This window comes from Vigna umbellata, chromosome 8, assembly GCF_029865625.1.
Source record: "Vigna umbellata cultivar VRB3 chromosome 8, Vumbellata_1.0, whole genome shotgun sequence".
Lineage (NCBI taxonomy): Eukaryota > Viridiplantae > Streptophyta > Magnoliopsida > Fabales > Fabaceae > Vigna > Vigna umbellata.
In genome coordinates, this window is record NC_142172.1 from 7208808 (window position 1) to 7227487 (window position 18680).

The 18680-nt window shown below is 33.6% G+C and overlaps 1 protein-coding gene across 4 annotated transcripts; it reads left to right on the forward strand.

Moving 5' to 3' along the window:
* Positions 1–4574: 4574 nt before the first annotated feature.
* LOC124828971 (uncharacterized) lies at positions 4575–13998 on the forward strand. 4 transcript variants are annotated; one of them, XM_088097036.1, is made up of 9 exons: positions 4575–4916; positions 5794–5991; positions 6112–6234; positions 7238–7275; positions 7357–7516; positions 8030–10918; positions 10993–11079; positions 11259–11395; positions 13443–13998. In XM_088097036.1, exons 1-9 carry the CDS (start codon positions 4836–4838, stop codon positions 13675–13677), a joined length of 3948 nt encoding a protein of 1315 aa, XP_087953162.1. In that variant the 5' UTR covers positions 4575–4835; the 3' UTR covers positions 13678–13998. The 4 variants fall into 4 exon arrangements, with proteins under 4 accessions (XP_087953162.1, XP_047158326.2, XP_087953163.1 ...); XM_047302370.2 differs by having other exon boundaries at positions 10996–11079; XM_088097037.1 differs by lacking the exon at positions 11259–11395 and having other exon boundaries at positions 13443–13594.
* Positions 13999–18680: the final 4682 nt, after the last annotated feature.

Below are 18680 nucleotides of genomic sequence, written 5' to 3' on the forward strand. Positions count from 1 at the left end.
TCGTTTTCTCACTTTTGCAAAGTTTTAAATTAATTTAACTCCGATTACATTACTCTTTGACGAATTATCTTTCATTTGAACCGATTAAACTATGTTTTCGTTAGGTTTTGGGGCAGTTTTGCTCATGTCCTTGGGCGGCGTTCTTGGTCAGCGATTTCTTACGTTTTGCACTCCTCCAATTCCCTCCACTATGTTTTTAAAACCATTCAATACAAAAAAAACGTACAATTCATTCTCTTCAACTAAAATATAAAGTTGTAAACTCGAATCACCATGAGCCAGAAGCAACCCGAGAGGCCTCAAGCAGAGAAAGATCCAATCAAATACAACGACGTTTTTAGACGTTTGATCTGTTCAGGTCAGACGTTTATATAGACATTCGATCTGTACAGGTCAGACATCTATATAGATGTCTGACTAGAGTCCGACGTTCCATCAACATCACCCGAATAGACGGCAGGTCAGGATCAGATGTAAATAACAGACGTCTAAAGCCTTTTCTGCACTAGTGCAAAAGGTCCACCTATAGTGCCTCTTCAAGGACACGAGCCCTTGGGCATTCAAGGGTGTATAACGTGAGAATCTTAGAGGCTTCGACTCCCTCAAATAGAACCCTCCCTTTTGACAAGCCAACTCCTTTCTTTTCAACCGGCAGGGTCTCGACTATGATCTTATTTATGTACTCTTTCATCTCTTTCAGTCGCATAAACTTGGCGGCTCGTTTCCTCAACTTGCCTCAACTTGCCCATGCTCGTGGATGACGTCATGCCTAAATCATCCAAAAGGTGTCGATCTCAATGTCGTGATCATGTAGTCCAAAATTACTTTAGGATTCGAGTTCTTAATCTTCAAGGCTACCTTGTCGAACTTGTCAATGAATGTTCGCAAATATTTTGTTTTCTCCTACTTAACATTGAGAAGTCTCAAAAAGGTAAGATGGTGGTGCTAGTTATTGGCAAATTGTGTCGTGAAGGACGTTGTCAATGTGTCAAAACAATCTATGGAGTAGGGAGGTAGGCGGGTAAACCACTCCAAGCGACTCCTTTTAAGGTTGTAGGAAAGGCCTTACACATAATAACATCTTTAGTCAGGTATAGGTTGACTTGGGTGATATACACAACAACATGCTCGTCTAGATTGGTGTTCATATCGATCCAATGTAAGGCACTGCTTAGGGAATGTAGTATTTGTGATATTGTCAATGAAAGGGGGTGTCAGTGATTTCCTCGTACTGCTAAAGAATTGTTTGTTCCCCTATAGTTTTGGGAGTAAGGTTATACCCACTTTCCTTTTCGGTTTCGCTTACAGGACAAACACAAGATACAATCATGTCTACTGAATTAGTGTTATTAGGGATTCCTTTCTCCTTACATTTGTCGATAACCCCCTCAATTTTTATCTTTCTTCTCAACCTTGCATTCTTTTCCTTAGTGCATTTATCTCGTCGAAACTTTTTTTCTTAAACTTTGTAAACTTTGTAAACTTTTGTTGCATTTTCATTTGTGCACGACTATGTCAATCACGGAGGGTCCAAGTCCTGCTTCTTTTGCTTCAATCATCCTACTTCTTGTAGAAATCATGTAGCACTCCTTCTCATAATATATGTTGGCCCCATATTGGACGCCAATTGTTCTTACAAAGCTAAATGTATTTTACCAAAACTCCAACTCTAAGTACTCCAACTTCCAACTACAAGGTATTCGTCCAGGATACTCCTTCTCTCCAAGAATACATGTTCTCTCCAATTCCAATAGTAAGTCATGCCTAGAAAAGATATTATGACGTTCAAGTCAACAAGTGTATTAGATTATAATAAATACAGTAATTAATAAACATAATTGTATCTTGTAGAGTATGTTATTTATTATACTATTTATGGACCCTTACCAAAATTGACATGAATCACCTTATGTAATTACTTTATTAATCTTGTTTTATCTTTTTTTTCTTTAGCTTCATCGTGATTTACTAATACCAATGATCTAATCGATATAATTTTACCTTGATCACATAGTTTAGGCTGAATACATATGAATACATATGCTGACCCAAAGGATTAAAATATATTCAGACAAAAATAAATTTTATAATGACAAAACTTATTGATATATATATATATATATATATATATATATATATATATATATATATATATACATATATATATATATATATATACATATATATATATATATATACATATATATATATATATACATATATATATATATATATATATATATATATATATATATATATATAATATAATATAGATATTATGTTGGAAACGGCATGAGGATCAAAATAGTACTTTTAAGATAATTTATGAAAAAAAAACTAACTTTTTAAGATTTTTATCCTACGATTTTTGTATTAGAAATTTTTCTTTCTTAGCAGTGATTTTATTAGAATTTTTTAATTCTATTTATTTACTAAATCAGTAAATGAGAGAATAAAAAATGAAATAATCAATGTATAAATTATTTAATAATGTAATGAATTATTTATTCACAAAACATTTCTTTTATCCTTTGATATATGTATAAAACTGTATTGGAACCATATTCGTATTATTGAAAGAATGTTAACAGTAAGCGTTGGTTTAAGCGATTGTTTACCTTATATCACACTAATTAATTAAGTATACACAAAATCTTAAATTTGTTTTAAATACCATTTTCCAAAAGTTAAACGACAGCTTCCATAAACGAAAAATAAAAGCATTTTATAAACAAATAAATGGTAGCCTAGTCGAGAAATACCTGATACTCTAACAGTGCCGTTTTTTTTACAGCCAACTTTCTTTATTTGATACGTTTTCTTACTTTTAATTAAACTAAGTTTTTGAGCAAAGATAGCGTTACTTAAATTTAATATAAATGTTTAAATTAAATTTTGTAGACCTAAATTTGAATTGATTTAATTTTAAACGTTACCCTCATATTACTTTTTTATTTTCTTAATTTTTTTTTCTTATTTTCGTAATTTTCTGTCTCTCAAGTCCATCTTCAAATCCTGCCTTGACAAAAGTAGTAGCTAGTTACGAAATATAAATAGAAAAAATAAAAATAATACCTTGAGTCTTATTTAATTTTATTAAAAAATAATTCATAAGTATTTCATAAAATAAATAAAAATATTCTTTGACACGTCTAAATATTCTACACTCAATTAACATTATCTTTTTTAACTTTTTATTTTATTTTTTTTGAAAAATATAAAAATTTATATTCATAATTATTTTATTTTTTATTCTGTCTCAAATGAAAGTAAAAATGTGTCCTGATCCATTACTCCAAACTGAATTTTGAAGGAACGCAGACAATAAAACTTCTCAAAAGTTCATCATTATTTAACGACAGATTAGTTTGGTGAACATTTTCAAAATCAAGAATTGAGTTGAATGAAGGACTTGACTAAAATATTTGGTAGATCTGAATTATTGTTCTCTTTGTTGCTATCAGAATTTGTTTTTCTCCACTCATGTACTCATAAAATTGCCTTGCGTTTCACTTCATTTGCTGAGCTCTTGGGTCCCTCTTCCTTCTCCACGAGACCAGTACACAGTATTAACCCTAATGGTGTGAACACATCATAAACAGTACAATGAATTCAACCAACGAATTTAAAATCTGAAACTGTGTCTTAATAGTAACTAAAAGTTAGGAGAATAAAAAAGTTCTCTGTTACTGATTTTGGGAAGAGTTGGTGATGCCCTGCCAAAACGAACCGTTTCACCTAATGCAAACCTACCACATCATGTGCCGTAAACCCTTGCTTAATTTCATAAATGAACTCATATATTATTTAAAATCATGCCAGATTTTTTATATTAAATTTATAATATATAACTGAATATCAATCTTATTTTATAAAATATAAAGAATATACTCGTAAGTCCGTCCGTACGAGACTTACAAAGACTAACTTGTGTAAAAAATTTAAAATATTCCACGATGCTTTTTCCTTTTCCCTCAAAAAGTGCTAATCCCTATGCCCATGTATGTCACGAGATCACGATGCGACCGAGGCATTGGTTAAATCCATAATTTTAGTGAACAATAATTGAGATAAACACAAAAATAAAGTAAGCAAGAAATATAGTTACTATTTGTTACTAACAGTTCTTCTTTAAATAACTTGAATTTCAAATTATTCTATTATTAACCTCGTCGGAAACACAGGCTGTAATATTTTTGTTTGCTTCGGGTGGTTGGATCGGTAATATAAGTTGCAACGCCTTTCGTGCTTGGCCAACCATCGTGTGCCACGTCAGCGAATAGAATCATTAGAAAAAGAAAGAGCAGAAAAAGGAAGAAAAAGGAAAAGATCGGATCGTAACCGTTTTCTCGCTGTTTCATGTTACTCACAATATAAATTTATGGATATGGCTAATTTTTAAAAGATTTACATAAATGAATAATTTGTGCTTTGAATTTCACATGTATGGTTTGTTTTATTCTAATTTATGTAGTTTTTTTAAAATTTAATTTTATCCGGAAATTTTACCAGGATGATAAAACACAAGCCAAAGCGCTTGTGTCAGTTGGTTGTTTTTTTCTGTGGGTTTCGTTTCCGTTTCTCTCTATGCGCGATGGTTTGAAGGAACAATAAAATAACACCCTTCACAACAATGACAACTGAGCTAACGCTCTTTCTCTCCCTCTCTTTCTTCGTCTCTTTCGCCGGTTGGTGACGGTGGTTGCGGAGAAGCTGATGAAATCATGAATATAGCGATATTTGGTAGTTGTCGAGAGTGAGTTAGTGATTGAGAAAGAACGCGCTACAACACACTCGCACACAGAAACATAGTGAGGTGACAAAGAGAAAAGAGAATGTTTAGGTTGCATAAGCAGAGGGCGGCGAAATCAGGGGATAAAATTGACTTCAGAATCTCTCACCTCAAGGCGCTCCAGGTTCGTGTCCTTCTTCGATTTCGTGTTTTTATCTCTCGTTTCGTTTTACGACGATCAATGTGACTACTGTAGTGTCTATCTGTGTTTCGCTTTTGCTTAATATGCTCCGTCTTCGAAATTATTGATCCGCCTTGATAATTCGTAGGTGCAATGCAATATGCAACTGTAAATCCTTGATCCTAATTTGGAAATGCCAGCAGGCGTTGATGCGGAGATGTGATTTTATTTTAAAATAGAATTTTTTTATATGAAGTGCTTCGTGTTTTGGAAAGAGAATCACCGAGCGGACTCAGAACATGTCTGAGAGTTAATGAAGTCCAGCTATAGCTGGTTAGATAAGAAGTGAGATCTCACAGTTTTGTATTTTCTAGTAAATTTCAGCCAATGACAAAGTGTATCACTAGCTTTTGTCTTGTTATAAATAATAGCTAGCTGCGTTAGCTTTGTGGTTTTGAAAAAACTTATATATTTTCTTCGGTAATGTTCGTGTAGTTCTTTATTCAGAAGTAGTCTTAATAAAGGTTTACCTTACAAATTATCAAAACGAAATTTCAATTCTAATTAGATAACAGCGTAACGGGTATCTACAGAAGTGTAGCCAACGTTTTTGCTTGTAGTTTCTGTTCTCGTGGAATGTAGAACAGTACTACAGGTATGTTTTGCCACGAGGATAAATCAAGAGCCAAATCATGAAATGAAATGCTTGTCCTAATATTTAAAGATCAGGAGGTACTATCAGTATTATATCATTCCAATAATTGTTGCAAAAATTACTTTTAGAATTATATATCCAAATGCTTTGAATTTTCAAATGTTGTTTAAGTAGCTATAAAAAAAACGTATGGTCAATAACGAAAGGTGAATCTCATGTTAACAGGTACCCAAAGGGTGGGACAAGCTGTTTGTTTCTGTTGTCTCCGTAGAAAATGGCAAAACAATTGCAAAGTCTAGCAAAGTGCCTGTGCGTAATGGATGTTGTCAATGGTCAGATAGCTTTTCAGAATCTATATGGGTTTCGAGAGATAATTCCTCGAAGGAGATTGATGATTTTGTCCTCAAGCTTATTGTTGCAATGGTATTATCTCTATTGCTGCTATGCACACCGTTTTGTTGTTCTTCTGTTTCTTTATTTTTATCGGCTTGAAATTTCTGTTAGGAATTGATTACTATATAAATAATCATTATCACCTAACAGGGGTCATCAAGATCTGGCATCCTGGGGGACGCCACTGTTAGTTTGACTAGCTATATGAGTTCAGATGCTGCTATTCCACTTTCAATCCCACTGAATAAGTGCAACCATGGGACAACTTTGCAAGTGAGTCCTACAACTGAAGTTATATCTCGTGACTGGTAGCAGAAAGCAGGAAGGGCTGTCTTTTTTATTTCATGAATGATTATGTGTCATTTTGGATTAAATTCAAGTTGATTTTTCTGAAATTAAGGGGACAAATAAAACTAGAAATCTGGAATATTTTTTTTTTTGTGGAATTGAATAAACAAATAAAAGTTTTGATGCTTATAAATATATCAAATTGTCCTTCTCACATTTTTATTTTCTCGGTATTGTGTAATTTAACTATTTCATTTAACGTAGTCTTGGACAAACAGTATATCACAGGGATTATTCCTTTGTGACAAATTTCTTTTTCATTTTCCTTACACATGATGATGGTATTGTTTGAGTCTTTTTTTGAACTTACTTTTCATTCAACTTTTCTTAATCGATTGAGTGGTGCACGACACTTGAATATTATTTATGAAGATTTTGGCCCCATAAGAGTACTGCTATCACATGTTTTTTTTCTTTTTTTTTCCTCTTAGACAACCGCCCAGTTCTTCACTTCGAATACATGTGGTTTACTTTTTCGTTGGAACCACCACCAGTATGACAAAAAATAATTTACCCATTGCCCTACGTTGTCGAAGACCCGTTTTCTTTGGTTAATCGTTTGCTCATTCAAGCCGAACTCATTGTGATTCTTCTCTCCCAATAGGGAGACAAACTGTGGGCTATTGTCACCAGAAAGATTAATTTTATATTGATATCTTAAAAAAAAAACTACTTATGAACTCCTTCTTTTACAACAATATATATATATATATATATATATATATATATATATATATACACGTATATATATATATATAAATTAAATTCTTTTTTTATTATTATTATTATATTAATAAAAGAAGTTATTTAGTTATTGTATTTTAAAAAAAGAATGTGTAAAATTATATTCTTCCTATTACAATAAAGCTGTTACAGAAAAAAGTGATTGAACTTAGAATTGGGAATTCAGTGGCTGCGTATTTTGTAGGTAACTGTGCAGTGCCTGACACCAAGAACGAAACATAGGTTTGTATTGGAGGCTAGTATTTTCGTGGGTATTATAAGTAAATTATTCTAGACAGTATTTATCTCGTACACATTTTTCAGGGATCAAGAGACAAATTTCCATTTGAAGGCCAGCAATGAAAATAATTATGATCTTCCTATCAAGTCCAATGAATCTGATTGTTCAAATATCCAGAGTGTTGAATCTTCCTCTTTTGAAGATTTTGATTCTACCTTATCCCCCGGAGAAATTGAGACAAGGGTAAAAACAACATTTTCCGTCCATAAACATATCTATTCTGTTTTCTAAATGGTTATGGATTTCTTCCCAGACATGCATATAGGTTAAAAATAAGTCTGTTCTTAATAATCAATTATCAGGATGAGCTTTTCATACTCGAATAATTCTCTACTTTAACTGTTTAGGTTTAGGTTATCTGGAGTACCAGGAACCAGGAACTATTCACGAGGTTTATTCATGGAACTTTTTAACCAAAAGACATTTGCTAATCTCCACCAATTCCAATTTGAACTGGCATTTTTAACATAGTAATTTAGTCAGATTTTTACGTGGAGATGCTAACTGCATTTCATCTTAACGAGTATGTTAAAGTCGTCTATTGTACAGAGTTCTCTTCTATCACGATCCAGGAAGAAAAATAATGTCTTTATGCAGTGGAGCCATCGGCTTGCTTATGTTTGAGTTGTGGCGTAATTTACTATTGGCCTGCCATTATCATGATAATGACCCCTTGCACTGGCACTCTGTCTGCAGGCAACAAGCTTCTCCGGATCTGTATCAAACTGCAGCCATTACTCAACTGAGGGTTCCACAGGAAGGGAAAATATTTCCTCTAGTATCAGTGACGGGCAGAGCCCGACTGGAATACAAGGTTCAGCCAGCTCCCAGAAAAGTGTATCCCATCACGATTACCCTGTAAATTCTTCTCAGTCAAATGATTCGTCATTTGTTTCCCAGAATATACAAGATATTGGTTCATTGTATTCTAAAACGACAAATGCTTCAAATAATCGTCTGGAACCTGCAGAAGACACAACTGAAGAGCTACGGGCAGAAGCAAAGATGTGGGAAATGAATGCCCGAAAGCTAATGAGTGATTTAGACGTGTTGAGGAAAGAATTCTCAGATCAATACAAAAACCTGGCAGGTATAAAAACGGAACTTTCAGCGGCCCAGGTAGAGCGTGATAGTTTTAAAAAAGAAGTTGAACAGTTAAAATTGTCGAGAAAGCGAGCATCGGAAGATTCACTATGTGAAGGTGAATGTTTTTCAGAAATTGAGAATGCTCTAAAGGAGGAACTGAAGTTCGAAAAAGAATCAAATGCCAACTTGTCTTTGCAACTGAAGAGGAGCCAAGAAGCAAATCTGGAGCTCGTTTCTGTTCTCCAGGAGCTGGAAGAGACCATAGAACAGCAGAAAATTGAGATAGAAACCCTTTCATCATTACCCTCAAAATTCAGTGATCTGGACAAATTTTTCCAAGTAAGCACACAAGAAAACAAGCGGTTAATGCAACAGCTAGAACAACTGGAGGAGTCGAAGAAAAATCTGCTAGTCAAGGTACAAGAGCTGGAAGGTGCCTTGGAAGACAAAATGCGAGATACTGCACATTTGAAGATTCAAAATAACAAAACCCTTTCAGATATTGAAATGGAATATGAAGGAAAATTAGCTGCTAAAGATGAAGAAATTTTAAGTTTGAAAGCAAAGCTATCTGAATCTGTCCCAGAAAGTTGTAATGTGGAGACTGTGTCCAAAAATTTAGGTGATGCAGATTTTTTGAGAGAAATTGAATTACTGAAAGAGAAAGTTCAGGAACTTGAGGTGGATTGCAATGAACTGACAGAAGAAAACCTTGACCTCTTATTCAAGCTAAAAGAAGCAAACACAAGTTTGAAAGATGGTGGAGCATCTCAAGACCTTTTGTCAGACAAGGTCAAAGATCAATGTTCTACTAGCTTTGGATCTGAGGTAAGCAACAATTTATTTCGAATATTCCATTCAGGAGACATGGTCCAAGGGGAAAACAACATCAAGATTAGTGATAATGATCACATTTCAATTCAAGACCCCGAGACTTCAAAATTAGCTCTAGAAGTCCGAATCACAGATTTGAATACGGAACTAACTAATAAATCGTCTGAGATAGGAAATCTTGAGGCTAATTTATCAAACAAAGAAAAGGAGATCGGGGTTCTGCAAAAGCTACTAGATGAGCTAGAAGCCAAGGTTTATCATCTTGAACAAGAACATAGTCAGCATGAGAAACATATGGAAGTCATGAAAAAAGAAAATAAGCATGAACTGGAGCTCATCATATCAGACATAGAACAGGAAAGGCAACAATTGTCAACGCACATTTCTGTTTTAGAAGCTCAGTTGAGAGATTTGACAAATGAAAGAGAGTTTCATTTAACAGAACTAGAGAACTCCAGATCTAAATCTGCAAGGCTTCATGAGAAGATTATGGAGATGCAGACTCAGATAGATTCTTCAACAGAAGACTTAGAGCAAAAACTGAAGGTTACACAATTTCGCTGGTCAGAAGCACAAGAAGAATGTGATTATCTAAGAGTAGCAAACCAGAATTTACAAAATACCATAGAAAATCTTGCAGAAGAATGTAGTTTTGTCAAGAAGATAAATGGAGATTTGAGGCAGGAAAAGTTGAAGGAAGAGGAAAATTGCTCCCTTATGGGAGCCAGATTAAGGGAATCAGATGAAAGATTCGCTAAGTTCTCTGAAAGAGTTGAACACCTGGAACAGAGCTTCACTTTAATGCAGGAAGATATTGCATCAGAAGTGAAACATCTAATTTCAGATTTAGATGTTCTTTTTGATGAAAATAGGAAACAGATGGAACAGGGTGAAGTCTTACTGAATCAGATGCAAATGGAGAAGATGGTAGAAACTCAAAACCTAGAACTAGAAGTTGAGAACCTCCGTTTGAAACTTTCGGCAGCATATGATGAAAAAGAGAGAATAGCTTCTAATGCTTTACTTGAAGTATCCACATTACGTGCTGATAAAGCCAGACTGGAATCTGCTTCTGAAGAAGCTCAATCTAAAGTGATTTTGGCTCAGAACGAGGTTGATGCGCTGCAGTCTCAATATGAACAAAAGCTGAAAGACGTAACAACTCAAGTTGCTGAATACAAAATTAAAGTGGAAATGCTGACGACTGAACATGAAAAGCTGTTGAAGCTGGTGGAAGACAGCAAATCAAGAGAGCTAAAATTCAAAAGTACTATAAATGCTCTTGAATTAAAACTTACAGTCACTGAATATGAAAGGCAACAAATCATGGACGAATCTGGAAATTTAAAGGTTCAATTGCAGCAGAACAATGAACTTGAAAATGAGAATATAGCTCTAAAGAACGAGCTCAATGCTTCTAAATCTGAGAAAGAAAGACTGGAAGAAACAAGATGTGTCCAGGATACTGATCTCAGTAACAGCAGAAGAATAAACAGGCAGCACCAACAGACCATACAACTTCTTGAACAGGAAAAAGCTGAGTTCCAAACAAAAGCCCAAGCCCTTGAAGAAGAATTGAAGCTGATTAAGGAACAAAAGAGAAATCAGGTTTCGAAGTTAAACAGGAAATCTTCACCGGTTCACGATGATCTGAAGTCATCAAAAGTTAGTGCTCTTTTTCATTAATGATGTGATAACGTTGTGATGACGGGACTATTAATTTTCTTTCTTTGATTTAGCAGAATCTTGGGGTGAAGAATAACAATCAACATCGCACTAATAGGAAAAAGTCATTAAAGAATGACAGCATCAAACATAATAGTGAGGTGATATATTTTGAACTTTGACTACATTGTAATTTACCTCGGTGTCAAAGGTTACAGAGTATATTTTATAATTACGTTTGTGTGGATGGAACCTAGTGATAATATCAAATAAATGTAGTCTCACTGCAAATGGCACCTTACTTTTCGATATTTCTGTTTCATGTCTCCTTCCTATATAGGTAGAAACTGAACTTGGACTTCTTGATGAAAATGTTCATGCTGTTGAAGTAGATCCACTATCGAAGATTCAATTGTGTGATAATGAACTAGCAAAAGCAAACGAAGCCAATAATAATTATGAAGCTCAATTTCACAGGTTAGAGGAACATATTTCAAAGCTTAAAGGAAAAAGTTTTTAATTTATTTGTATGAACCCCTTATGCTGACTCATTTATTTGTTTGGAGCTTTGATAGGATATAAGGTGATAGGATATAATGTGTGCAAGATAGAAGGAAACAAATTAGGAATTAGTTGTTAGTTGGTTAGTTAGTTGGGGGGCCTTTATAAGAAGGCAGGGAGGTCTTGTGTAAGGGAGAGCTTTTGTTAATTCTTTGTTAGACCATCTAGTAGTATTCTGAGCTAAACAGTCTATTGATGCATACACACTAGATGATTTAATGTTTTTACGGTTATCTGTTACACTTAATGCCTGCATATAGTCTTGTTTGACACTCTATGTATGTTTTGATACATGATCTTAACAAATGTTTGATAACATAATTTGAAATTAAGGAGATTGGGAAGTTGGAATATTTATTGGGCATTGAAGTGGTTCATTCCCATCATGGTATTTTCATCCCCCACCAAAATTAGGTGCTAGATTTATTATTAACTGAAACTAGTAAATTAGGATGATTACCCAAAGAGACACCTATCTAACATAATCAAAAACTTGGTGAATCAATTGAAGATGTAACTCTGCATAGATAATCTTATAAAAGGCTAGTTGGGAAATTGATTTACTTGTCTTACACTAGATCTGACATTGCCTGGGGTTGTAAGTCATTTCATGCATAATCCAAAGAAGACTCTTAGAGTTATTTATTGCATTTTGCACTACTTGAAAGGAACTCCTTAAAATGGAATTCTATTGACAAAGTGGAATGAGATGATCTTTAGAAGCCAACGCAGATGCTGACTGTGTAGGTTCTATAGACAAGGAAAGATCTACCTATGTATATTGCACTTTTCTTGGAGGAAATTTAGTCACTTGGAGGAGCAAGAAACAAAATATTGTGACGAGACCAAGTGCACAGGTAGAGTTAAGAGCCATGGCCTTAGGGATTTGTGAAATACTGTGGCTAAAGATAATTTTACAAGACTTGAAGATTGAATAGAAAAAGTTAGTGACACTATATTGGGATGACAAGTCAAAATAAATATTGCGCATAATCCAGCACAATGATAGAACTAAGTATGTTGAAGTAGACAGGCACTTCATAAAGGAGAAATTGGATAATGGTACAATATGTACAGTATTTGTATTTGTATCCTCTGAAAATCAACTTGGAGATGTATGGACAAAAGGGTTAAGTGGTGCTACATTTCTTGTTAGCAAGTTAGGAATGGATGGCATCAACTCACCAACTTGGGGAATGGTAATTCCTTGATTTATGCTGCAGTTAATGTTTCCTTATATAGTTTTAATTACATAGCCCTAATTGTAGGTCCGTTGGCCTGTGGTCTTCCCTCACATAATCTCAAACCAAGTTGGGAGTGGAGGGTATTTATTCGTGAGCTTGAGGGAGAGTGTTGAAATATGAGTGTAAATATTGTACATTTACTCTACAGTAAATATAGATTGATTTGTTTGTAAGAAATCCCTACAATTAAAGGATTGGGATTAAGAGTTTATTTGGTAGATTTATTCCTGATTTAGAGTTTTATTTATGGAGATTTATTTCCTTATTTAAGGAGGATTTTTATTTCCTTTTATTAGGATTTCATTTTAAATAGCTATTTTAATTTTGAGATCAAGAAAAGTAATTCCATAATTATTGTTTACTAATTATAAGAGGAAAAATAGAAGAAAACAGTGTTTTCTTGCTTCCACTTATATGCACAATCAGTCTACATTACACAGAATGTCAAATTCCTCAACAATTGATTATGTGTTCTTGGTGTGTAAGCAAAGGAGCCAATTTTCCCTGCATTTCCTATTGAGGCTCATATTGTGTTCCTTTTGGTTAAACCCAAGTTCAAAACAGTTGAAGTCAAAATGAAATTGTTCATTTAGGGAGGCCGGAAGATTAGAATGTTGTTGCAAAGGTGTCCCTAAGAATTTGGAAGCCTTTTGTTTTAACGCTTGCTTTATTGCTCGAAGTATTATTGTTACATAACCCCTTGTATATTTATTTTGCAGATCACCATCTAGAGGTCAAAAAATCCAGGCAGATGGCCCACTAAAATCAATGGCTGAAGAAGTAGTAACGAAAGAAAAATTTGAACGTATAAAATCTGTTCTAGAAGCAGATTTAAGAGATATTCAGGAGCGCTACTTCCACATGAGCCTTAAGTATGCTGAGGTCGAAGCTGAGCGTGAAGAACTTGTGATGAAGCTCAAGGCAACCAAGAACAAAAAAGGGTGGCTTTCATAGAACTATGGTTAATCCAATGACCCTTTCCTGGATTTGAGGCTGCCAATCTCGGGTAACTTTTCTAACGAAATTTAAGTGTCAGATTTTTCAATCAACTATAGGATGTACCATTTGAAAATGAATCATTCATTGAATAGGAGAATAGTAATAAAACTATAATGGTCATTGTACTTGTAAATATCAGAAATTTTGAAGGTAGAATTACACTTAGCAAGTGCTATTGTAATGGTTTTGGGTGGTCAACACTTGCTTTTTTCTTGTATACTACTCTTGTATCCCAAGGGTTTGAAGCTTCAATTTCCATACTCGCAAAATTCATTATTTGGGCTGCTATATGAGCTTGTATTATTCAAAAAAGAATAAAGGAACACACAAAATTAAAAGATGTTTCTTCCATATAGCCAGGTGACCAACTGACCATCCACTAACACAGGAGAATAAGCAATTAGATTTAGAAATACTCCGTATGGGTCTACATCTCTACATTTACCTGACCTACTAGTAAATGCAGCCAAAGACAAAATTTCATTTGCATCTTTGGAAGAGAAACAAATAGTACAAAACAAGTGCTAACCCAAGAGATTTTGATCAAAAGAGTGCAAACCAAACTGATTCATACATAAATTACAACTTCAGCATTGAATATGGTTGGTGAATAGTGAATGCCCTGTTACAACTTTTCATAGTTACATTTGTTTTTCTGCATGATTATAGAAAGAAACCTTACATTCTGTCCATGATTTCTCTCCCACTGACACTGGTGGCTGTTTCCAAGATATTCTATGATTCAAACAACTTTTTCTTTCAATATCCAAAATTATGAAAAAAGAAATTCCAACAGCAATTCAGGTAGAAGCATTATTCTGTTTCACTTTGGCATCAAATAATATTCTTTCTTTTGGTTGTTAAAGCATCCACTGATGCTAACCGGCGCATATGCTTTCCCCTATTACTATTGCTTTTTTTTCTAAAACTGTAGTTTGGTGTTCAAAAGAATTCCTTCATTGTTGAAATGGTAAACCAATGCTTTGCTCAAACTGTGACATTCTCATATAATTGGCTTTATAATACCACTTACTTTTTTTTTTCTCCCCTTTCTTTACCTCAATTGGTGCGGTTAAAAATGAAGGGAAAAGTAAACCATTAGGACAAAAAATAAGGCCAGCTTAATGCCACCGATTATTCTGCAGTAAATATGTCTCTGAAGTGTATAAATAAAGATTAGGTCTATCAAACCGTACTATGGACAATGGTTAAAAACTAAAATTTCTTATTAAAAAATGAAAAAGAAATATATTAGAAATTGGCATTAGATGCATTTAATATTTTCGTATGAATATTTTTTCATTTTTTATTGTTCTATATCCACATGTTAGCATATTTTACAAAAGTATTAATTCTTAATTTGACGTAAAATAATTGTGATCTCTAATCTTTAGAATCAATTCGGTCTTGGTAAACTCTTCAAAAGATGTATAAAATATGAGGGTGTTTATTTTAACCCTGAAAATAAAGACATTAAGACTGGTCTCAAAACTCTCTTCAAATAATAAAGTCTTTAGAGAAGAATGCTTATTATGCAAAGAAATAAAGTTTCGATCTAAAAGAGTGCAACTCAAATAATAGTGACGATTTTGTCACTAAAAATGTGAAATATCAGCCTATTATAAGAATAGCTATCTAATCTGAGTTGGAATGGCTGAAAGCGAAATATGAAGTTACTTAATATATCTGACCAAATTAGAGGCACCAGCCCCTACCCTAGCATATGCATCTCAGCTTAGTTATACTTGATTCCTGGCATCGTATGCCACACAAGTTTACAATGATGTTATTTTTGGGTTTGGTTCAAATATTATGAACTCGATTTTAAAAATTAAATTCTTTAACATTCTTATTGTGAAATTATCGTACAAATCCACTACAAGTTTTGTCTATCAATACAAATGTAATTACACAGAAAGAAAGCGCAATCTATTAATAAAAGACAATTCTTAAAACAACGAGAAAGGATTAACGAGAAAGGATTAACATGCATAAATAATATAGTTTGATTGAAATGTTAATGAATTTCAATTTACATCTATTACAAAATTAATTGAGTAAAAAATGTCAAATAGTTGCTAAATACTAGATATACTACTAAGAACTAATCACCACTAGCAATACAAGGACCATATCACTAGACAAAGACGGTTTAAAGAGCCTTGACAAGATTTTATTGAACCAACCTTTACAAATTTCTACCTTAGCTTAGTTTAGCAAGGTTCACTTAGCTTAGCACAAATCTTTTTAGCAAGGTTCACTTGGCTGCATTAATTCCATTATGGACATAATCATTTATCGGTTGGATGAAATCCAAGTAATGAAAAAACTTGTTACTTGTATTCATATAAGAGAGATTATGATCAATTGAAACCTTATCACCTTCACAAATCCTCCAGTATTCTCCTCTATTATGAAGTGCAACTCGACGTTAATGTATTTTGTTCTTTCATGGCAGATTGAATTTTTTTTTATTATTGTATAACACCATTGTTGTCACAATGGATTGACGACAATCTAGTCTTACACTCTCAACTCTCTAACTAGATCCTCCAACTATAAGGCTTCGTCCACTCCTTCAGTCATGGTAATGTACTTTGCTTCAGTACATGACAAAGTCATTACCTTTTGTAGACTAACCTTACCGTTGATAATAGTACCATACACAATAAACACATAGCCTATGAGAAATTTTCTAGTGTTTAAATATCTGACATAATCTTAATTCACAATCCTTCCATTATAGCATCTCTGGCATACTGTAGCTCCATCATAAACTAGAACCCTACTAAATGAGCCCTTCAAATATAAAAGAATACACTTAAGACTTTTTAAAAGGCATAATAACTTTTGAAACATAACATAGCAAAACCCAAAAATCAACGGAATAGCAAAATTGAAAACAACAAAATAAATTAAGATCTTTTAAGATGGAAGTTGAATTCAGAGAAAAGAAAATTAAAGAACACTACCATGACATTAGACAAAGCAACTCAAAAAATAAATATTGTTTTAAGGAAAGATACAAGTAGTACCTCCTAAGTTGTCCCTCAATTTTTTTTTTGTGCAACCCTCTTTGAAAACACTATCTACTCTCACAACAAGATAGGGGAACATCCCCTTTAACTAACTCTAAAATGTTGATGAAAAAGGCTACCAAAAGTTGTCTTTCCTTCTTATGTGAGTGTCAGCGTTGTGCTGCCATTTTAGAGATGTGATTTTGTTGTGTTTACTGACTTGGCATGAGTGCACAACCCTAACTGAGCTTCATTTGGACCATTGCCTATATGACCCAATAGCACGTCAGGTCGAGAGAGGGGGGTTGCTCCAAGCTTTGCTAATTGCACTAGCTTTCAAAGAAAGGCTTAAGCTGTCTTTGCCCATTGCAATTGCCACCGACTTCAACATGAATTACAGCTAGATCAGAGCTCCAAAACTTATGTCCTAGTATTTAAACTAAATATTTTTTAGTCTATAATCTAATGCAACAAGAATCAGCTCAATTGAACACCTATAGAGAAAATTATGACCAAAACAATTAGCAAAGGACATATATGAAAATACTACATTTTTAGTTGCACTAGGTGCCTTGTTTTATGCATTGGATGCCAATGGAACAAGGTCTAACCCTTTTAGCTACACTGGGCACCCATCAATTTGTGCTAAGCAAAACCAACACGAAGAACATGATTCTAAAACACGTCGGGTGCAAATTAAATGGTGTCACGAGATGTTACAGCTCCTAAACTTCCTAAATGTTGATAAACCAAGGTAAAAAGGAAAGATAAAAGAAATATAGATCCTAATGGGGCATAACAAGCCTTAATATAAGAGTATAAAAATTGAGTTATCAAATACCCTAACACTTAGACTTTTGCACTCTTGGACAAAAACAAATAAAACAACACACTAATCTTTTTTTAAAATCACTTCATAAAACTGCATAAGATCCTCTCTACTACTTAGCTACAAATATTGTAAGCAAAACTAAAATTGACCAATAGAGTTTCATACCAATGCTTTATTTGATGAGGATAAATGCAAATGTTTTATCTTATAACAAAAAATGTAAAGCACCTTGCATGTATTGCTCTTGACATATATATGATTTTACTATTTTTGTAGTGAATATTCTCTGATTTGACCACCAAGATCTTGTAAAGAATCTTAACATTAAAATATCTCTCAAGTAGTAGCGTATCAAAATTGTTTCACACCAATAACTTCACTAACAAAACAATTATCATTTATGTACAGCTCTTTCACCTCATATGGTCATAACTTTTATTGTTGTTGAGATTAAAGTAACATGATCTAGGCTTGATAAGCTCCACTAAGTATCATAATGTTCTTTCAAATAGAAGTATGCATTTGATGTTGTATAGAGAGAATTTAATACAATCCTCAAGTCATCAAGGACAAATGTAGCATGAATAATGGAGGGCTTCTCTTTGTCTTACAATAACTAGCTACAAATTTGTTGTACTCTTTCAAAAACTTTCTATATATAGAAGATGCCTTTGAAGAAGAGCTTTAACAATAATAAAGACACATGTTTATAAGAGACATAGTTATGGACAACTTTTATAGAGATAAATTCACAAGTGTGTTATTTAGAAGAACGAATTAAATATTGTATACATAGTAAGACACAACACCTCTTTTAATGAGTGAAACTTACGATTGTTTGATCACACCCTCGTGTAACCAAGTTGTTTAGCTAAAAGTGGTTGTGTTCCAAACAATATATACTCAATCTTACCAAATAGTGGTTGTGCTTCAAACAGTTGTAGCCAAAAGAGGTTGCATTCAAAAAAATACTTAGTTTTAAGCCAAGAATGCTTGGGATCCAAAGAATACTCACTTTGTATTTGTAGCAATGATCTATCTAGTTAAACTTGATCAAGATCTAGACATAGTTTAGGTTTATACAATCAAACTAGTATAAAAACATCAAA